Below are 22,316 nucleotides of genomic sequence, written 5' to 3'. Positions count from 1 at the left end.
TTGATCATCACAATAGTATTAAATATTAATACGGTACTAATACTTTTAGGACGACATATATATACAACTCTATGAAATGATGTGATTATGTAAGTTTAGAGGATATTAAACTACTCTTCTATTTTAGTCTATGACAACAATAAAAAAATCTCGTGACCTATAAATTCAGTTTAACAATATACATAAATTTAATTATAATTTTAGTTTTTATTATTTTATATTTATCTTATCTTTAGTTGTACTTATCTTATCTTTATTTACTTTTATTTTTTATAAAACAATATTCTATATATATAATTTTATCCTCATAATTTACAACACATTTCAATTCAATTCAATCAATCAATAATCAATAAAATTTTTTCATTTTTTTTTTATTCTTTTACAATTTTATCGGAGAAAAAAAGAGAGTATTAATTAGATCCCTTGGAAATCACAAATGGAGATGGATTATGGAGTTAATTACGATACGTGAATGTGATGCGTGAGAACGCGGGCCATGGCCATGCAAGATAGTGTCTTAGTAATTGCCTAGCCTAATTAATAACCTCACTATTTTTAAATAATTATTTCTTTCTCATTTTTAAATTAAATACTATTTTATTATTAAATGAAAATAAAAAATTTAGAAAAAGTAATTAATAAAAAGAAAATAATACTAAACATTTTTTTACTTTTTTTTATTATTTATATTTTTAATTAAATTTTATGATTGTTTTAATAACTATATACAAATAAAAAAGTTAATTACTTAATTAGACACCATAATAATATATAAATAGTTGAATATTGTTATCGTCAAATTAATTCTTCCTACTACGTCCCCCAATGCTACGGGTACGGGGTTCGGGATCATTTCTTTCTTCTTTAGTATTTTTCAATAAAATAAACGGGCAAAATGAGTATCATACTAATAATCTACAATATTTCCTTCATTATTGGTCAAGTTATAGTTTTCCACTTTCACTTTTCAGGGCTGAATTTCAGCTTATATATGTGTATGTGTATTTGTATTATTGACCTATGAAGTGCCTGATGTATATGTGGTAAAATCTTATTTGTCTTGAAATTAAATTAATACTAGTTAATTTTCTATTAAAAATATCGGGTTTTTTATTATTTTCTTAAATACATAAGTACATCATACATACTAATACTATCGATTTAAATCACTATTAAAATCGATATTTATTAACCTTTTAATGTAAGATACTTACCTGAGATATGGTTGATATTAGAATTTATTTGTAAATCATATTACGTATGCATCAAATTTGATTATTAGTTTATCATGAATTTAATTATTTTGATGATTATTTAATTAAAAAATATCAAAAAAATATAATAAGTATATAAGAAAAAGATTTAAAAGTTAATAATTTTAGTTTATATTAATCAGTATTTTTAACCAACAATCTAATATTATTAATCTAGTAGATCAACACTATATTTTTAATTAACTACCTTGATAGCTGAGAATCATTAAATAAAAATTAAGTTAAATCAGTTAAATTATTTATCAGCTCTCAGTTATCAACTTCATGTAAAGTCAAGATGGTGGAAACTCAGGTGCAGTCCACTTCAGTGAAGTTGAAGTTGATAGCTGAGAGCCATTAGATAAAAATTTAGTTAAATCAGTCAAATCATTTATCAGCTCTTAGTTATCAATTTCATATGAAGTCGACTACATCTAAATTTTCACCGTCTTGTAATATTGTTCCATATATAAATATCCGATAAGATTTTTAGTTTTACGAAACATTTCTGCTAATTTGTTTAGTTAGGTCAATGATTTTATTTTGGTAAAATAAGTCTCAGCACAATGCATTAGTGTGGGGGGTGTGATGATTTAGCAGTAAATGCAAGTGTTTAATTTTGATTTGTTTCCAAAGGTATGGCATGATGATAATTTAATTGATGGAGAGTGTGAAAGTGTTTTCCAAAGTTTGGAAGGAGAGATACGAAAAAGTGTTGAAATATAGAAAACGACGCCGCCGAATGAATGAATAACATCACTGCTACTTTTAATACCCATTTCACTCACTTTCTCTCACCTCTTCAAAATTGAAAAAACAATAATTAGAAAAAGAAAAAAAAAAACAATTCTTTCTTCTTTCCCAGTTTCTACTGCTATGAACACAACATAGCTGCATTCTCTCTCTCTCTCTCTAAAACCCTTCTTCCCTGGGCTTTGGGCTTTGGTGATTATTGGTGATTGCAACAGATCAGGTTGAGTTCTCAACTCAAATGGCGTCTGCTTCGTCGGCTTCTTCGTCAACGTCCAAGCTCTGCTTCAATTATGACTGCAAAGAATTCAAGTCCCAACCACCAAAGAGAGGTTGGACACTCCGTTCCGGAGACCTAGCCGAGCTTTGCGATCGATGCGGGTTTCTATTCTCAACCCACTTTGCTTCACTTCTACACTATTCTTTCTTCTTTCAAATTTTTATTCTTTTTTCTTTTCATGCCATAAAAAACACTTTTTTTCTTCTAAAAATATATATTTGGAGCTTAAGTAGCACTTTTCCATTCTTTTATACGTAAAAATTGGGACTTTGGAGTAAGTTACACGTGGTAGCTGCTATACGAGAATTGGGATTAGCCGAGGTTTCTGGGTTTGGGTATTGCTATGTAATTTTGGATAAAGTTTACTGCTTTTTGGTTTTTTGTTTTTTTGGGTGTATTAAAGGGTGTTTCGTCCGACGTGGGGTGAACATTTCCATTACTTTTGCTGTTTCTGTTGTGAAGTGGGAGTTTATTTTTGAACAGAAGAGACAAAAATATAATGCTTTTGGATTAAACTTCCAGGTCCTCTCTTTGTTTCATCTGGTTATGGACCTCTTTTGTTTCTTAAAATCATGCTGTAAAAGTTTTCAAATTTCATCATGTTTTAAGTGTAGAGACCGTTTGAGTGCTTCGGAAATTATGTGGTGTATATATTCATAGTTGTTTTTGTCAATATCTCAGGCAGTAAGCACTAAAGTTTTGTTTGAGCTAATTTGCTTAGTCTATTTGTTTGATTGCATAGCTATCAATACTGAGCTGTAGGCTATAGTTATGCCAAATGCAACCAACTTCTGTGCGAGTAGATTGTAGTGAGTTTCTTAGTGCTTCTATCTGAGCCAAATGTTTTATATACTATTTTAAAACTTCATGATCCCTTGAAATTTCTAGATTATCCCAAACCCCATATTTTCCCCCACAAAAATCTTATACAAAAAGTTGTGATCCAAAGAGTTCACTATTCCTCTTATCTAGTGAATATCATATTCAGAGGGAAATTCTATTGGATAGCTTTAAGACCGGCAATGATCTATGGTGGGGAATGTGGGAAAGGAAAGACCAAGAGCAATAAGTATATCAAACCTGAGAATGCTGAAGTAGATACAAGGGAAACTAAGATTTAGGGATGGATGTGTCCAAGAGAAAGTTGCAGTGTTGAGTAGCACTTATTGAGGATTGATGACAGAAACTTGGTTAAGGTGATTTGGTCATGTGATAATTAAGTAGCTAAATAGACATTGCATTAACGATTGTTTTTGCTTATTGCTTATGATAGAAAGAAAAAATAAATAAATACTCCTATGCTGGTTATACTTAATAGTGAATTTCTTGATCAAGAATTTAACTGGTCATATTTGAATAGTTGTGCTGATAGCTTATCATATGTTATGTTTTGATTTTACTATCATATTTGATACATATATGCCTTTCAGTTTTTAAATTTTGGCTGTTTCTATGATACATAGTTCTGTTTTTGAAGAAGGGAGATTCTGTGAAATCTTTCACTCAAATGCATCTGGTTGGAGGACTTGTGAGACTTGTAGGAAGGTCAGTGAAATCTTTGTTGTAGTCACATAAACTAATGTTACTATGCTGCATATATGAATAATTGAACATAGATCCCAAAGGCCAGATTTTATTATTTGGGTTTAGCTGATGATTAAACTTTCTTTGCAGCGGATTCATTGTGGATGTATTGTTTCAAGTCATGCCTTTATGTTGTTGGATCCTGGAGGAATTGAGTGCCTTGCATGTGCCCGCAAACATATGGTTTTGGTAGGTTTCACTATCAATAATTTGTTCCTTCCTCCCCTCCGTTCTTTGTCTTATTATTATTAGTATTATTATTATTATGGTATGATGAGTTCATATATCTCATCATCAGACTTCTTTTCAAGTTCAGCATTTTTTGACATGGTGGCTCTAAATCTATATTTTGTTATCTGTATCTCAGCCATCTAACTCGCCATGGCATCAATCTTTCTCCCTTCAAAATCGTTTACCAGAAAGAATTAGAGACATGTCTGGAAAAAATTGGAGTCAATTAGCTGGATCAGGTCCTGTTCCATGGAAACAAGCACCGAGTTTGTTCAACTCAGTTTCTTCATCTGACTTACATCCAGATGTGCCATCCCTAGTTGAATTGTCTAATAGCATTGACAAAAGGTATGTCATTGAAAGGTTACCTGCCTCGACCATGGAAAAGAAAAATGACGATTTGTCTGGAATATCTGTTAACTGGAGTGTAAAGCTTGGTACCCGGGAAACGATGTTTATGAATGGTAAAGCATGCTCTATCTTTCTTCAAACATTTTACTTTTATATTGTCAAGTGTATGGGATGGAAGAGTCTCTTAATAACACAGTGATGGCTACATAACGTATGTTTTTTACAGACCTTGCAGGAATAAGGAATGATGACAAACCAAGTTCAGGTTTAAATATGTGCCAGCAGCCTCCATCTCTGAAGGAAGATTCATCTTCTCAACCATTTGGTATGTCTATACCTTATGCATCTGCAAATGAAAGAAATGGTCAAATTGGAGTGACAGGAAGTCATTCGCAACAAATACAAACTCCCCCAGGAAAACATTTCAGTGGTCTTATGCAATTAGCGCTTGACTCGTCAAGTGAAGCTCTGGTTCGTAATGGACGGCCTCGGGCAGATGCCCGAGGAAGAAACCAGTTATTGCCACGGTACTGGCCCAGGTGTACTGATCTAGAGCTACAACAAATATCTATAGAGTATCCTTCAAGTCTAATATGATCATTGTGTTAGTTTATCAGTTTTTGTAATGCTCCAGTTTACAATTATGATAAAGTCATACAGGAAAGTAAATATCTTAACTTTGTGGAAGTTCTAATTCAGTAATCACTCCCTTGTTCCAAAAAACCTTGAGTGCCAGTGATGCTGGGAGAATTGGGCGTTTAGTGCTACCAAAAAAGTGTGCCGAGGTTGGCCTCGAGAATCTTTCTTCAAACTGTTGTTTTGAAAGTCTTTTTTGGATTGAATATAAGCCCAGGATACATTCTGTGATGTATATTATAATACTACATTCAATTCAATGAAACAGGCCTACTTCCCACCAATTTCTCAGCCTGAAGGATTGCCACTTAAAATCCTTGATGCAAAAGGCAAGGAATGGATATTTCAATTTCGCTTCTGGCCAAACAATAATAGCAGGATGTATGTTTTAGAGGGTGTCACTCCTTGCATACAGTCAATGCAGTTGCAAGCAGGTGACACAGGTAACACTTCTTCACTCCCTGAAAAATCCTTTTGTTTTACATGCTTAGTTCTTTGCCCCCTTGTTTTATCCCCACCATCTTGCTATATAATTCATTATATGTAGGACTTTCTGTGTTTGTGGCTGACCTTCATTGATTTTCTCAGTAACATTTAGTCGATTGGAGCCAGAAGGGAGGTTGGTTATGGGATTTAGAAAGGCTTCAAATGCCACGCCATCTGATCAGGTACTTTCCTTGAACACCTGCATATTATTATTTTCTCAACTATGCAGTTATAGGTTCATGTGATAGTTAGAGACTTTGCTTCATTAGGTATAACTGTAGCTTGATGGTTGTAAAGCAAAGTAAACACATGAAACTAATTTGCTAACATTTTAGGAATCAGCATTATTCTCTATTTCAGTTTTGTAAAAAATTTTCAATTGTCTGAAATCAGCAGAGTTTACCTTGGCTAATCTTCTAGTTGTCGACATTTTCCAATAAATATAGTATAATTCATCAGTTTGATCAATAACTTCTGAATTTATTGCATATCTTGTATGTTATGCTTCCTGTAATTTGAAACTTTGGATTTATTAACTGTTGTTTGCATAATTTTCTATTTGCAGGACAATGAAACAAATAAGAATGGAAATGGATTTTCTGCACCTGGTGAAGTTAGTTTTCTATAACTATCTCCATTCTAGCTTATTATGATGGCAATCATTATTTTTTTTTTCCATCACACTTGGTTACATTTTTCATCTATAGGTTGAGTTGGCTGATCCTAGTTCATGGTCTAAAGTTGATAAATCTGGCTACATAGCAAAAGATGCATTGGGGAGCAAATCTTCAATGCCTAGAAAGAGAAAGCTCAACATCTTGGGTTCAAAAAGTAAACGTCTAAAAATTGAAAGTGAGGATATGATAGAGCTGAAGATTACGTGGCAAGAAGCTCAAGGCCTGCTCCGTCCCCCTCCTAGCCATGTCCCAAGTATTGTTGTGATTGAAGGTTTTGAATTTGAGGAATATGAGGTACCATATTTTTGTGCTTTATTTTAGAAATGGTATTGAACTAAGAGTCAAACACATTGTTTGACATTTTAATTTTCTTCTTTACACACTCTAGTTATTTATTCTAGTAGCAATTTGCACGTGCGTGCCAGATGTTCAGATTCCCAAACTTCCTCTTCCTTTCCAATTGTAGTCTGTGAACCGAAATAGATCTTTGGCTTAAAATATTGAAGCCGTTAGACTTGTACTTCCAAGTGTGGACTTGAATTATAGTGTCTATGTTATTGTTTGTTGTCATCGTGATGATTCATTTCTCTGAAAGAGATTTGGGAACTACTATGCACCATGACTGAAAGCTATTTTGCTGGCAATGCTTTTACAGGATGCTCCGGTGCTTGGAAAGCCTACAATTTTCACAGATGATAATACGGGGTAAATAACATGTCCTTAATTAGATATATTGGTCGATCTTTTACATGTCTTTTTCTTAATAATTACATACTTACTGAATGTTGATACTTGATACATATTAGAAAAATCCACACCATATCTTTGAGAATGTGGCATGTTTATGCTCTGTTTTGTTACAGATGCCTTATTTGATATTTGTATCATTTAGTTTGGGTGATTTTGTTTTAATCTCTAATCATGTAAATTAATTGCTGGTAATGAACTTCATTTTTGGCAGTGAAAAGGTCCAGTGGGCTCAGTGCGAAGATTGTCTCAAATGGCGTAAATTGCCAGCAAGTGCACTTCTTCAATCAAAATGGACATGTTCAGATAATTCATGGGATCAAGAAAGGTACAATAGTGATCCATTCTCCTATTACTTCTGCTATCTTTAATCTTTTTGGATTGAACAAGAATGCATTTCATTAAGATCATCTTTTGCATATTTTTTATTCGTTGAATTCATGGTGCTAGATCTTCATGTTCGGCTGCTCAAGAGATGACAACAGAAGAGATTGAGAATTTGCTTCCACCTTGTAATTCAGGTTTGAATTGTTTGCATGCTTCACTTGAATCAATGTCGTAAACATAGTGTAGCTATGATGTAATCTCAACTAATCTGAAAACTAGTGTGTTGTTATATGCATTTGTATTGCAGGTGCTTCCAACAAAATGAAGGCTACCAAGCAGGAATCTGATAATGCTGAAGCTTTGGAGGGACTTGACACACTCGCAAATTTAGCTATTTTGGGAGAGGGTGAGTCACTCCCTACGTCTGCCCAGGCCACTACTAAACACCCGCGTCATAGGCCGGGCTGCTCATGTATTGTTTGCATTCAACCTCCCAGTGGAAAGGGCCCCAAGCATAAGCAGTCATGCACATGTAATGTCTGCTTAACGGTGAAGCGTCGATTTCGGACTCTAATGTTACGACGTGAAAAGAAACAATTTGAGAAGGAAGCAGAGACTACACGTAAAAAGCAAAAGCAACCACATTCTCAACCATTACATTCATCCGAAATTTTTCTTGAGGATGATTCCTTGCCTTGTAGTAACCCTGTTGACAGTAGTAGTCCAAATCAAAATAAGGAAGGCAACGAGGTTTCTGATGAAGATCCAAACCAGGTAAAATCATCTACCTCACCTTTTAAAGGCCAAATCGACCTGAATATCCAGCCAGAACGGGAAGAAGAGTCATCTCCCGGTTCAGATTCCGGTGGCATGATGAAATCGCTCCACAATGCTGTTGAGAGGTGTACCAAACCGACATTGAACAGCGGTATTGGAGATACATCTGGAAGTCAGTCACGTCAGGTTGCGGATGGAGTCAGGGAAGATCAACTTAGCAATGGTGTAGCTCTCGGCAGTAGTAGTCATGGTAGCAAGGAACATGCACAAGCTTTGCCTATGAATCTGTGAAAATTATAGTGTACATTTATCACTTCGGCTTAATGCTTGTTCAGGTGTACATAATGAAGGGTAGGAAAAAAGGGCAATTTGATGAACAACTATTTGGATAATATAGACGGAAAACATCATCATAGGCATAGCAGTTTGTTTAGTGAAATGCTGATTGGGGTTTGGGTTGAAGCTATTTAGTTTCTTGAAAAGCTCACCAATTCCACCTTATTCAACAATGCAAAAAATGTAACTAACCCTAATTTGTTCTATCGATTTATTATTAGCCTGAAATTCTGGTAGAAATTTAAGCGAAATTTAAGCCTACCTTGGCTTTGTCTTCATTGGAAGAACATCTTTTTTAAGCAAACAGCATCTGTGAATAAATATATCAGATCAAATTTTTTATACTAATGATTTTTTTTAAGTAACCCTGATAATAAGAAGAAAAAGATATGAATAGAATGAAGAAATATCTATTGAACTCTGACTTCAATTTTAGAGAGTAAAAACAAGAAGCATAGGTTTTGACCGTCTCAGAAGTTTGGACTATTAAATAGTTCAATAATAAAATATATTTTTTTAAAAATTTTTAATAATTGTTAAATAATTTTTATTTAATTTTAATTATAATTTACTTTTTATATATTATTTAATTATTTAATTTATTTTTTATTTTATAAATTATTATTTTATTATTCATCTATCATGTTTATTAACTATTAAAAACAAAAATAACAATAAAATAGATCTTTTATTAAATAGTGATCTTCATAAATATTTTGGTAATATGAATGAATGAGATTTTTTTTGATTCGTACATATACAAATGCTAGTAAAATCGTGTTTCTTGATAATTCAATTGATTGCAAGTAAAATCGTATTTCGTAATAATTCAGTCGATTGCACGTACAACGCAATCGATTGAATATGGCACGGCAACATGAGTTTTCAAATTCAATCTATTATAATTGTTATACAATCGATTGAATTTCGCAAAATTACAAGGATATTTTCTTGCCAATGAGTTATAACTCAAATGACATAGTTATCCTATACACACTTAAAGAGGTTAACAAGAGTATTTTCTTATTCAATCGATTGAATTTTGTACGTGATTAAGGATATTTTCGTATACAATTGATTGGTATGATACCATATATATACATATTAGTTTTAAAAAAATTATATTTTTACGTTGAAGTAATGTCATTTTCATTTATTCTTTCAACAACCATGTCATACAAATGTTATGTCTTGTCATCAATTATATTTTATTTTATATAATCAATTTGTTTATAAAAATATTTTTTTATTTTTTTATTTGTTTGCATTCTATTTATATGTTTGCATATATTAATGTTATTTTTTTTCTTTAGATGTCTTTAGAGTAATGTGTTTTGCATTGATTAATCCTTGAAATTCTAATTTCCTACCATTCTTTAGAGTAATATGTTTTGCATCGATTAATTTTGGAATAGAATTATCTGAAAAATTGGATATTGAGGAGATAGATAGACGAAGAAGAAAAATTAGATATCAAGAAGATGGATAAATGATAAACAAATTGATAATCAAGGAGATTGGGTAATTGAAAAACAAATTGACAATAGATTATTATTTATCAATTATTAATATTAGTATTGAAAAAGATAAGATTATAGTATCTAAATAAAAAAAACTTAAAAAATTAAAGATAAAATTTTAAAGATAAGATAGATAAATAATAAAATAATAATTTATAAAAAGTGACCAAAAAAAGTTATAACGACTTAATATACATTGCAGTTCTCAATCAATTGATTATATTACCAATTGATTAAATACGAAAATATCCTTAATAGCGTATAAAATTCAATCGATCGTGATACCAGCCAATCCATTAAACAAGAAAAAAATTTATATTCTATAATGCAATTCAATCGATTGTGTTACATCTCTTAATTCATTAAATTTTGAATCGATTAAATTACAAACAATACAATTTTTTTAGGTTTACAGATGTAACGAATTAAAGAAAAAAAAAAGGGTTGATTTGCATTGTCAAAATATTTATGAAAGTCACGATTAATGAAAAATTTATTTCGTTATTTTTATTTCTAATTGTTAATAAATATACTAGATGAATAATAAAATAATAATTTATAAAATAGATGATAGATTTAATAATTAAATAATATATAAAAAATTAAATTATAATAAAAATTAAATAAGGACTAGTTAATAATTATTAAAGAAAAGGTTTAGGGATCAATAATTTTTCTGTTTTCTGGCCAGCACTTAACCATCAAAACAAAAGTGAGTAATCTTTCACATTAGATGTAATCTCACACCATTAAAAACAATATTGATAGTCAATTTATAGTTACAAAACACCAAAATTACTGACCCTAACATTCCTCGTTATTAAAAAATAAAAAGAAAAACCTATTTTGTTATCGAATGCTATGCCAAACCAGCATGCCACATGTTAATATAAGAGCAACGTTTGGTATATCCTACTTCCAAATTAGAATCAACATAATATGGTTGGTCCTTGTTTTGCATTAACCATGCACCTCTAATTCAAAAAACTATTCACCTTGCAGCCTTCTGTTGCTAATTCCCTCAACATTAGTAAAATTGATCAAATCCAGAGCACATAAATCAAGACAGCCATGCTCTTATGAGCCTTTTGTTACTTCATTGAGAAGAATGGAATAAAAGAAAAGTGTTTGTGATTGTTGATCAAATCAAAGTTGCAAAAATGAATGACCTGTTTTCAGGTTCCTTCAGAAAATACAGCACTGACCTGAAGGAGGAAAGGCAGGTTGATGATGTGGAGGCTGGAAGGGAAAGCCTAAATCTGGAGAAATTCTTTGAAGAAGTGGAGGGTGTAAAAGATGAGATGAAAGTGGTTGAGAGCCTCTGCAGAAAATTGCAAGAAGCCAATGAAGAAAGCAAAACCATTCATGATGCCAAAACCGTTAAGGATCTTCGAGCTCGGATGGACAAAGATGTTGTGCAGGTCCTCAAGCATGTTAAGATCATCAAAACCAAGCTTGAATCTCTACAGCGTTCCAACGCAGCGAATCGAAACGTTCCTGGCTGTGGTCCTGGTTCTTCTGCAGACAGAACCAGGACTTCAGTGGTTAGTGGATTAGGGAAGAAGCTAAAGGACATGATGGACGATTTTCAAGGTTTGAGAGCAAAGATGCAACATGAGTACAAGGAAACCATTGAACGCAGGTACTTCACAATCACAGGGGAGAAGGCAGATGAAGAGACCATAGAGAATTTGATATCAAGTGGAGAGAGTGAAAATTTGGTACAGAAAGCGATTCGAGAACAAGGTAGGGGTCAGATAATGGACACCATATCAGAAATTCAAGAAAGGCATGATGCTGTAAAGGAAATTGAGAAGAATTTGATAGAGTTGCATCAGGTGTTCTTGGACATGGCAGCATTGGTAGAGTCTCAGGGGGAACAGCTTAATAACATAGAGAGTCATGTAGCGCATGCAAGCTCATTCGTTACTCGCGGTGTTTCTCAGCTTCAAGAAGCTAGAGATTATCAAACCAACTCTAGGAAGTGGTATTGCTATGCCATCATTCTTGCTATTCTCCTCATCCTTTTACTCTTGGCTCCTCTCTTGTTAAATCTTTTACCACATTTCAGAAGAAGGTGAAGGACCAGACCATCATCATCATCATGGCCATTAAGAACACATGCATGCATGCATCTCATGCACAAGTATTCTCATGTTCTTCATGGAAAGATTGCACTTAGAAATCAACTTGGAAAATCCCTATAGGATACGCTCTGGATTTTCTTCTAAGGGCGTGCACCAGCCCTTTTAATGTTCTGTGCCAGTACCAACAAAACATGTCTCATGTTTCACAAAAAGACTTGGTCTTTGGAGTTTGGAGGGCCAGCAATATTGATTTAATTGGATGGTATTTTTTTCTCTCCATAGAACGGACAAATTTATCATTTCTCCGGCAGAGAACCAAGGATTAGTCTGAGCTAGTAATAGAAGAAAGGGAAAACAGTAACTTTTGTAGCAACTCAGTTATTACTTATTAGCCTGGCTTGTAGGACAGTACTCCTATCACTATAATTATGAAGAGCAAGATCCACTCCACTTTATTTACATAGTCTTATTGTTTTTCTCCCAAACATAAAGGCTCATCATTGCATAACCCATACCTTAGAAGATCTTGTGATTTGCACAAGTCATCCACACTTAAAATAGATGATGGCAAATTATGAAATTATTAGCTTCAACTTTCAATATATGTTTCCTGTTAGAAATTAGTTCAGAGTAAGATTTCACCCTAGTACTAGTAATAGTGTAATAATGCCAAGAAAAGAAAATGAGAATAATTATAAGCACTAGTAATCTAGTATAAAGTAAGATTTCACCCTGGCCAAAAAGTACAAGGGAATTTAAACCGAAGAAATACACATGTAGAAAAGAGTAGTAGTTTAAACTCTAAAATTTTAAATTACTTCCCCAAATTTTAAGGTTTAGGATCAAATTATCTATTAAATATTTATTGAATCAAGTTAATCTCTATTTCATTTTACATCTTTAATTTATTTGACCTTTGTTAATTTAGACTGTTAAATTTCCAATGAACCGGAGACTAAAGTGATATAGTTTAGCACACCTATTTGTTTAATAAAAATTTTAGAGAACAATTTGGCTTATAAAAATTAAGAGACTATTGTAAGTATTTAGTCCAAGGAAAAGGGAACCTCTTCCATACTGAAATTAAAAAGCTTCGATGAACCATAACAATAATAAGCAATCTGTAAAAGTAATGAAATACAGCCTAAAAAATATACAAAGTTGTCAACCAAATATCCAATTTTTTTTTCTTTCCTTTTCTCTCCAATCAACAACAAGAATAATAGTAAACTTGAAAAAAAAAATCACCCGAAAACAAACAAATCTAATCTAAAAACACAAAAGCATAACCCCCAAACTGAATTGAGTGAATCATGAAGCAGCATTAGGCAGTGCAGCCATAAAGGAATTGTAAGAAGACTCAAGATCAAAGTGAAGCTGCCTAGCCTGCTGTTCTATCAACTCATCAGCAGCACCCATCTTTGACAACCTTCCAATCCACTCCTTCATCTTTGTCTTCCCCTCAAAATCATGCGGCAGTATGCTAAGCTTATTGAGTGAACCATAAAGGTCAGAGAGCAAAGGGTGAACCTGATCCACAGCCACCATATTGAGCTTCAATGAATCCATAGATGTAATGAAATTCTGCACACACTCAGCCACAATGGCAGCAGAGGTTGATGCAGTAACAGCAGCCGCCGCCCGGTGCTCCACCGTAGCCGGCACGCCAGATACCACAAGGCGGTTAATTGCTGCAGGGCAATCCATGTTGTAAGTTTGTTCAAAGTGCTCAATGCTTGGAACAATGCCTCTAAGAGTGGAAGCTAAGGTTTTGAAATGTGCTATGAGTTTCTGGCAATCCAATTCATAATCCTCTGGTGTGATTATGTCTCTAACATAAGCCTTTTCAAGCCTCTCAGTGGCCTTAACAATGGCATAAAGCTCAGCAAAGTTATCATACATTTCCCTCTCGCACTTGTCATTCCATAGCTTAACCTCCATAACTGAAGGGTCTCTCTCTATATATCTATATCTATCTATATATACTTATATTTATATATGGTGAATACAAAGGTTGGTGTGTGCTTTTTACACTCTTGTGAGGGTGGAGGATTGGAGAAGAGGACGGGACACGCGCAAAGAGAAGGGTCCTTCTTTAACTGAACAAGTAAAAGCAGTAAAATAAAAGAGTTAGGTAAGTTGTAAAAGATCAAAACTCAAAAGCACAAGGGAAATGGATCTTTCATCAAAAGAAGAACAAGAGGGGAAAAAAAAAGAGCAATATGGGAAAACTGTCTAAAAATGCCAACTTTCTCTTAAAATAAAGCAAAAGCAACAAGAAACAGTCGAGAAAACAGGATGGGCCATTCTAGGCTTCGTCAATTTTGTTCTTGACGTGGAATAAGAAGCGAAAGGGTTAGCAAGAAAAATAAGACTTTGAATTGTGGATTGGAGAGATTTTGTTGAAAGAATCTTGGGAGGAGTAACGACATGATCGTTGATGTGAAAAGAAGGCAAATAAAAACGGGAAGAAGAAAATCCCATATCAAAAATAAGAACTTTTTACAAAATTGGGAAAATATTTACATTACAGAACCCTATAAATTTGAGGAGAGAAAGAGAGAGGAGGAGGAGGGAGAGGCTTACAAGGGTAGAAGAAAAAATAAGGAATAAGAGAAAGCGCGTTTTTGAATAGAAGAGAGTGATGGTAGCTCAAGAAGAAGAAGAAGAAGAAGAAAGCAGATAGAGGAGTTGAGAGATGGGATGGGCAATTAATCAGGTAGGGTAGGGTGTAGTGGGGTTGCGTGTGGGGTGTCACATAATATTATTGCTGCTTACGGCATCGACGTGTAGCAGTTGAAAAAGCCTCTCTCTCTCTTTTCTCTTTTTCTCATTTCTCTTTCTATTTTTAACGTTTACTGTTACGTTACCTGTGACGACCCGCTCCATTCTTTTTTCCCTTTTCTTTGTTTTTAAAATCAACTCCGCTAGCTAACCAACTCAAATATTTTTTTTTTCGTCTAAGAGTCACAAAAACAAAACTAAAATGGACTCGGTAATAAAAAGCCCAAAGAACAAAGGAAACACTCCAAAAATTCATTCACTAATTATCCTAACCTCACCTTTCAATATTTTAACAAAAAAAAAAAAAACTTTTAACTTTCAAATTCACATTCAGTAAAATTCAAAAATTCACGGCACAATTCTTCCTCTTCATCCCTCACTCGCTATCCCTGCTGCGCCGCCGCCATCCGCGAATAAAGTCACCGACTCACCGCCAACGTGGAACCGCCGGTGAACATTTCTTTTAATTTGTGCTTAATTTGGTTAAACCGTTAAATCGAATAACCACACCTCTTAGCGCTAATTAAGGCGAGAATGCATTACAAAATATATACATATACATAATATTACATAGGAAGGTTTTTACATATACCAGTATAATTGACTGGTATACTGGTATCCATCGATTTTAGACTGTTGAAATATTGTATAAAATATGTTGAAGGCTCAAATGTTGCAGAGTAATTTCAGCGTGCCATTAGCATTGTAAAGAGTACGGTGAGTGAATAATGGAATATCCCCTTAATCGAAGAATGAATTTTGGAAATTATAGAACCATGCCCTTGTATACGTACTCTACCATAGCGGCTTAGTCGCTCTCTGTAGGCAGCTTCGTTGTGGATTGCAGGGCCTGTCCCCGTGTGGCTTAGGTGCAGAATTAATGGGCCACAGTAATTGGGCTAGGATTACGAAATAAATTACGGTGAAGTGGAAAAGGCCAGGCATAACGTGAAAGCGGTTTAAGAGCATAAGCGTGCTGGGCCAATAACGAAATAACAAGTGGGCCATCATGCACAATTTTATGACATTCACATTTGTTAAGGGGCATTGTTTTATTTTTTTTCCCAACATTTATTGTATCCAAATTTTCATATGTTTTTTTAAACAACTATACAAAGCAAAGACATTACTCAGCTCACTAATTTATTACAGCTATGGGAAGACCCAATAATTTTTTCATTTTTCTCATATTAGGGATTCGGTACCTCAACAGCTCAACTCTCCTTCCGCTATTAGTGAACCTCCCACATACTTACACAGTTACACTATATTTTTTTTGTGACTACACAGTCACACTATCTAATACCCCTCCCACCAACCTTGCCTTCGGGTTCCAATTTTAGTAATCACAAAATATATAGATTATTAAGAATAATTTATTTATATGTAATTAAAAAATAATTAAATAATTATATACAGTAAAAATTGATATTATTAAAAGATACAATTAAAATTTATTTTTATGTATGTTTTGTTTTTAATATTTTCATCTTATTTAAGTTTCTAACATTCTAAAATCGTTTTAATTTTATTTTGCTATTAATTTTGTTAACCGATCCTTAACGTTAATTTTGTCATATATTATTAAATAGGACAATTTAAACATTAGAAACAACTTTAAAATTTATCCCAAATGTTAAAAATAAAAAATATACTTTACTCATTAAATAATATATGAATAATTAATTATTAATTAAAATTAAATAAAATTATTTAATAATTATTAAAAATTTAAAAAATATATATTTTATTATTAACACCATTTAATAGTACAAACCATTTGAAATCACCTAATCATTTGTCTTACCTTCCCGCTCCCTTTCTTCTTTGCCACGTTTTTATCTCCTATGGCCTAAATTCTCCATCTTTGTTTTTCTATTGGCCACCTTATCACCATACCCAAATTTTGACCTTTTATCTTTTTTTTTCCCTATTACTTTTGGAAACATATGCTTTCTTCCCTTAATCACAAACCCTTATTCAGCTCTTCGTCCTCATTAAACAATATTTTTTTTTGTTTTTCACGGTGTCTCCCAATCAGGCAGGTTAAGGACTAATTTGTTGCGGTACTGAGCTCTATTTAAAGATTTGTCGCTAGCCAATGAGTTGCTGCATGCACAAGGTGGAATTCAAACCTCCAACACTTATTTAAACGGACTAATGAGCTAACCACTAGACTAACTCAACTTGGTTTGGTCCAACTTTATTCTCTATATTTTGAAATTGCCCGAACGAATAAGCCCATCAACTCCAAGCCATTCACAGCTGTAGCCGATTAACCTACCTAACAACATTCAGCCAAATAACCGATGCTTTTTCACTATGCTTTTGGTTATTTTACTTACTTTTCTGGAATCTTTTGGGAATTTCATGTCACAAAACAAGATGAAATCCTCACTGGGTACTGTGTGTACATGACATATATGTGAAAATTTTCCCATTACATAATATATAATGAATGTTTAAGGTACTAATACTACTACTAATAACGCGAAAATTGGCATAATGGCAAAATTCGATAAGAACAATATAATATTAAGAGGTAGTGGTACACTGCTAAGATTGCCCGTCTTCCAATTTCTTCATCACGTTATGTCCGCGTGAATTTAATGTTCCTAACTAACACTCTCAACTGTAAAAGTTGTAAAAAAATAAAATGAAATAAAGCATACTCGGTACTCTTCTACTCCTATATATAGTTGTTCTCATCTGACAAATATTTCATAGCATCTAAACTAAACAACAAAGCTTCCACTTTGCCATGGGTGACTTAGCTTCATTCAATTCAATGGTGCTCATGATGAAGTGGATTGTGAAGATGATAGTGGCAACGAACATTGCTGCTGGTGGTAGTAGAAGTAGTTGAAGGTGCATCACAGGAACCAATGTACCATGCTACTTCATATTTGGGGACTCATAGGTGGACAATGGCAACAACAGTACAACAATCTTAAACTCTTTGGCTAAAGCCAATTACCAGCCTTATGGGATTGACTTAGGTGGCCCAACTGGAAGGTTCTCCAATGGCAAAACCACTGTTGATGTCATTAGTGAGTTTGCTTCTAACTTCTAAGTCATCTAAATTGCATGAATATCATATACTTAATTAAAATCACACACTTTTTATAAGCTGCCTTAACTGGTTTTCACATGCATGAGCTTGCTTGTTAACGTCATCTATCGTTGTCATAATCATCTTTATTAACTAATCACAATAATAATATCATCTATCTATAGTGAACTGTCTAAGATTTGACATCTTTTAATAATTTATTACATGGCTAATTAATTACCTTTAAATAAATTTATCGACTTTCTATCTAGCTACGGCCAGTTTTTCAATCATTAAATTTGAGTTATTGTTTTATTTCATGCATGCATGCGTTCATTTTTTATTTATGCATATATATATTGCCTACCCGTTACTTAAATTGAATTCCAATCACATGGGCTTGTTAGGTGCCATTTAATATGCAGTATAAGATAGAAGTTCTTTCGGTAGAAGAATTTAAAGTGCATGCACCAGCATGAAAATTCTACTAACACATGCCCTTGTCAGTTTTGTCACCTATGAATATACGTCTGTAACTTATTACCATGAAATACTCAAAGGAGTCAACTATGCATCAGCAGCTGCTGGCGGAATCAGAGAAGAAACTGGAAGGCAATTGGTACTATTTAATTTCATTTCATTTCTTCAAAAATCGTAACACCATATGAACTCATATCTTATTTACCATCAAAATGTTAGAAGATTATTCTATTTTTGGGCATGCAATTTAAAATAATTATGATGTAACTACCTAACAAACATTTTTTAGTTTACATGTAACTAATAAAAGATTATTTTTTTGAAGATTCTGTATAACTATGGAGCAAGAAAGATGGTGCTATTTGGAGTAGGTCAGATAGGTTGCAGCCCTAATGAATTGGCCCAAAATAACCGAGATGGTACAACATGTGTAGAAAGGATCAATTCAACAAACCAAATATTCAACAACGGATTAAAATCCTTGTTGATCAACTCAACAAGCAGCTACCCGATGCAAGATTCACCTACATCAACAGTTAAGGCGTCTTTCAAGATATTATAAGCAACTCTGCTTCCTATGGTTTTCAGAGTTACATGTCTGCCCCTGCAACCAGCATGCAGGAACAGAAGAGAGTACGTGTTTGGAGATGCATTTCATCCAACGGATGCTGCTAACACAGTCATTGGTAGAAAGGCTTACAGCGCTCAATGTTCATCTGATGCTTACCCTATTGATATCAATCGCTTAGCCTCTCTCTGAGAATGTTCTCTTCAATTTCTCTCTAAGTTTTAATTATTATGGCATATGAATGGGAGAGGAAATACCTCTTAAATTTTTTCTTTTCTATACCGTATTTTATACTTATAATAAGGTGTTTGTTACGGTACGATGATAAATTCATACGTACCGATACGTTTAAAATATGGACAAGTAATAACATGCTATGTGGAATTTATTTTCCACGTCAATATCTAATTTTTTTAAAAAAAATATATATTATATCACTAATTTTATCAAAACACCCTTATAATTTAATAAAAATAAAAAATATTTTTTAATTTAAATTTTTAAAAGACTTGAATACCCTTTTTTTTATATGCCAAACAAAAATTATTCTTTTAAATTAATCAAATGATGATTTAATTTTATCATTTTAAAATTTAAATAATCTAAAAGATAAAAACAAAAACACATTTAGTAAAATTATTTATCTCTCTATAAACCCTAATCAATTGTTCATACCAAAAATTAAACAAATTTAAAAAATATAAAAAAAATTCACTTTATTCTGCTGGGTTTCTCCCAACCTTCACAGTCCTTCTCTGCGTTTGTATCTTCCTCTCTTCTCTTTAATCTCGTCTCTTCTCCTCCATAAAGAAGACAAAGAAGCTTCCTCCATGGCGCCTGCCAAGGTCACCGTAGCTTTTGCACACGCCTCACCCAGCCAACGAGAACGTCGTCACGTCAGAGAGCGTCGCCGTCTTCCTCGTTCTTCATCATCGTCGTCAGCCTCTCCCTTCCGGTAACTCCCTCCCTGCACTATCCATTCCTTCTATGCAAATAGTTTTAAGATGTTTACCTGCTGAGAGAAAGCATAAGCTAGTGCTCTTTTTTTTTCTGGTTGATGCCTCCATTCTGTTCTGCATTCGCATTTTCGATACATAGCTACTCACAGTGCTATCATCCCATCCCATTCTTCCTGAAAATCTCATGAACTATGCTAGTTAACAGAATTCGATTGATGGCGAATTAAGGTGCTAAATTGATAAGCTTAGCACCTTCAATCACTCTTTTAACACTTTTTTATTTTTGCAAGAATAAGATGAGCTTTGGTGAATTATTTTAAGCTTAATCTGAATTCAAGTCTTTGAATTTATGACAACATTTCAAGTGAACTAAAGTTAGTTGTTTTTCTTCTAACAAAATCATGAGCTGCTACTTGCTAGTTTCATGAATTTAACATTGTCTTCTGTTATACCTTCTGCTTTGTTATATGACTCCTTGTCCGGCAATGAATATGCTGGTAAATGCTCAATTTTTCGCCTTTAACCGAGAACATTTTGGGCGAATTTGCAGTTTGCACTTCAACTGATGTTCCCATGGCTTTCTATCTGGACTTTCAGTTACTAAATTGAGCTAAACTTCACCATTATTGCATCTGATTTCATCCTTTAGACGCCTTAACTGAAATTTACAGCACAATAATCATAAGAAGGGAAAAATACTAAGCATCATATAAATAATGAATTTATTGATGTAACTGATGTGAATATATGCAAATTGATGTAATTGAAGTTTGTTGAGCTAACCAGAAAGCTTCTATATGCTGATTGAATCCGAATTGCTGCTGCTTCTTCACTCAAGAATGTAGAACTACTTGAATTTGGCATTTCTTCTTGTTCTATTACATTCTCCAGAGTTTCTTCACTTTTGGCATCTTCTCTATCACTCAAGTTCTCTTGTATTATTGGTTGTGTAACTGTAACTTTAGAACTCTTAAGTGAAGCTGAATCCTCCTCTGTCACAACTGAATTGAATTCATTTCCACACAGGTATAATCTAACAGAACCCCATTTTTGATTTTCTGTCGAATTTCGCCTACCCTGAGAAAAAGTAACAAAATTTGTGATATGATCAAGAATTCTTGCAGCATATATATATATATATAGCATTTTTGAGAGACTCACTTTGCTTTCATATGATGCAGCAGAACGGGTTTCTGGAGAAGACACTTCTTACCAATTCTCCAGTAAAACCCATATCTTAACTAGCTTTATGAATTTGAGAAGAATCAGAAGAAATAAGAATTCTGAATGAGATTTATATTAATTAATACGGACAATGCAAAGATATAGCATATAGAGAATGATGCTACTAACTTTAGCATTTCTACATTATTAGATAGTAAAGTTATAAAGGCCAAGCTACATTCTCACTTTTCCTCACAGTATTAGATAATAATGTAATTTTAGTCTTAGTATTTTCTTAATATGTGGCTATGTGCACCAAAACTTTAAAGAAACTTATTATTGTTACTAACGGTATCTTATAATATGGTGAAATCACATGTTAGCTAGAATTGAATATGATCAAGATGTATATGCAGGGATTTGCAGAGCTGGAATGCTGGCTCTAAATCAAGGAAAAAAATAATAGAAGCTGGAAAGTTAAAAAGAAAAAAAAAGGGTATATGGATTTAAGTGAAATGTTTTTATTGCTTTTTTTTGCATATACACTTTTTGCACATGGCTTGTAGAGAATAGGCTTCTAAAAATGTTTTGCTTAATGCTGGGGTTATGTACTCTCTTTGGTCATATTTGTGATAACTTTCCTGGTTAGAAAATGTCTTATTCTTTTGAGGAATGCCCCTAACCAGCTATGCACAATTTATGTGTGTATTATTACTTATTACTTGCTCTCTTTAAAAGGTTAATAGCTTTTCAATATTGTTAATTTCTTATTCATCTCTTACCCCTGTCAACTCTTATTCATCTCTATTTCGCATCCTGCTAGCTCTTAACTTTTTATTTGCCGTTATATTTTGTGGGGTTTCTTGGCTTTTGAAGATCACTTTATATCCCATGGGTATGGTATTTACATTAAAAAGAACGAGTCTGTTTTTCTCATGATCATATCACAGTTGACATGCAAAGAACTACAGTAAGTACAAGTTTGATGTTTAATTTATTTTATTTTATTTTTGTTAACATCTTGATCCTATGTTTCTGTTAATCTAGTTGGAACAGACACTAGGTTACTCAAGTAATATGACCAAGGCTACCAGTTACATTGTTCCTCCTTTGTCAGGGCTTTGAAAGGGTAATTTTTGGCAGTAGTTACCTTGTTGACACTAGGTTACTCAAGTTTACAATATTATTTTTGCATACGTAAAACTTGATGGGATCCATAGATAGATGAATATATCTTAAATAAAGTAAGTAAGACTGCTTATAT

General features: G+C 33.2%; 3 protein-coding genes across 4 annotated transcripts; 2 read left to right on the top strand and 1 right to left on the bottom strand.

The window, feature by feature from the left end:
- The first annotated feature begins 2,062 nt into the window (after positions 1 to 2,062).
- On the top strand, positions 2,063 to 8,666 carry LOC107468636 (B3 domain-containing protein Os07g0563300). 2 transcript variants are annotated; one of them, XM_016087956.3, is made up of 14 exons: positions 2,063 to 2,387; positions 3,750 to 3,831; positions 3,961 to 4,059; positions 4,238 to 4,565; positions 4,679 to 5,027; positions 5,141 to 5,237; positions 5,357 to 5,531; positions 5,677 to 5,756; positions 6,140 to 6,187; positions 6,282 to 6,545; positions 6,907 to 6,956; positions 7,213 to 7,326; positions 7,449 to 7,519; positions 7,633 to 8,666. In XM_016087956.3, exons 1-14 carry the CDS (start codon positions 2,248 to 2,250, stop codon positions 8,391 to 8,393), a joined length of 2,658 nt encoding a protein of 885 aa, XP_015943442.1. In that variant the 5' UTR covers positions 2,063 to 2,247; the 3' UTR covers positions 8,394 to 8,666. The 2 variants fall into 2 exon arrangements, with proteins under 2 accessions (XP_015943442.1, XP_052111372.1); XM_052255412.1 differs by lacking the exon at positions 2,063 to 2,387 and adding an exon at positions 2,435 to 3,482.
- Positions 8,667 to 11,118: 2,452 nt separating this feature from the next.
- Positions 11,119 to 12,039, top strand: LOC107468474 (syntaxin-125-like). Its single transcript, XM_016087780.3, has one exon. The coding sequence runs from the start codon at positions 11,119 to 11,121 to the stop codon at positions 12,037 to 12,039; it is 921 nt and encodes a 306-aa protein (XP_015943266.1).
- A 1,083-nt stretch (positions 12,040 to 13,122) lies between these two features.
- On the bottom strand, positions 13,123 to 14,722 carry LOC107468736 (vacuolar protein sorting-associated protein 28 homolog 1). Its single transcript, XM_021132550.2, has 2 exons — positions 14,632 to 14,722; positions 13,123 to 14,144 (listed from the first exon to the last, which is right to left on the bottom strand). The coding sequence occupies exon 2, from the start codon at positions 13,984 to 13,986 to the stop codon at positions 13,357 to 13,359; it is 630 nt and encodes a 209-aa protein (XP_020988209.1). The 5' UTR covers positions 13,987 to 14,144; positions 14,632 to 14,722; the 3' UTR covers positions 13,123 to 13,356.
- Between the last annotated feature and the right edge of the window lie 7,594 nt (positions 14,723 to 22,316).

This window comes from Arachis duranensis, chromosome 10, assembly GCF_000817695.3.
Source record: "Arachis duranensis cultivar V14167 chromosome 10, aradu.V14167.gnm2.J7QH, whole genome shotgun sequence".
In the NCBI taxonomy this organism is placed as follows: Eukaryota; Viridiplantae; Streptophyta; class Magnoliopsida; order Fabales; family Fabaceae; genus Arachis; species Arachis duranensis.
This window is presented reverse-complemented; position numbering and strand designations above follow the sequence as displayed.

Bases quoted from the DNA above. Each gene is read 5' to 3' on its own strand.
- LOC107468636 (XM_016087956.3), top strand. From the start codon at position 2,248: ATGGCGTCTGCTTCGTCGGCTTCTTCGTCAACGTCCAAGCTCTGCTTC. The intron at 5,028-5,140 runs GTATCCTTCAAG...ACTTTGTGGAAG, and splicing joins CTACAACAAATATCTATAGA to TTCTAATTCAGTAATCACTC. The intron at 5,532-5,676 runs GTAACACTTCTT...TGATTTTCTCAG, and splicing joins GTTGCAAGCAGGTGACACAG to TAACATTTAGTCGATTGGAG.
- LOC107468474 (XM_016087780.3), top strand. From the start codon at position 11,119: ATGAATGACCTGTTTTCAGGTTCCTTCAGAAAATACAGCACTGACCTG.
- LOC107468736 (XM_021132550.2), bottom strand. From the start codon at position 13,986: ATGGAGGTTAAGCTATGGAATGACAAGTGCGAGAGGGAAATGTATGAT.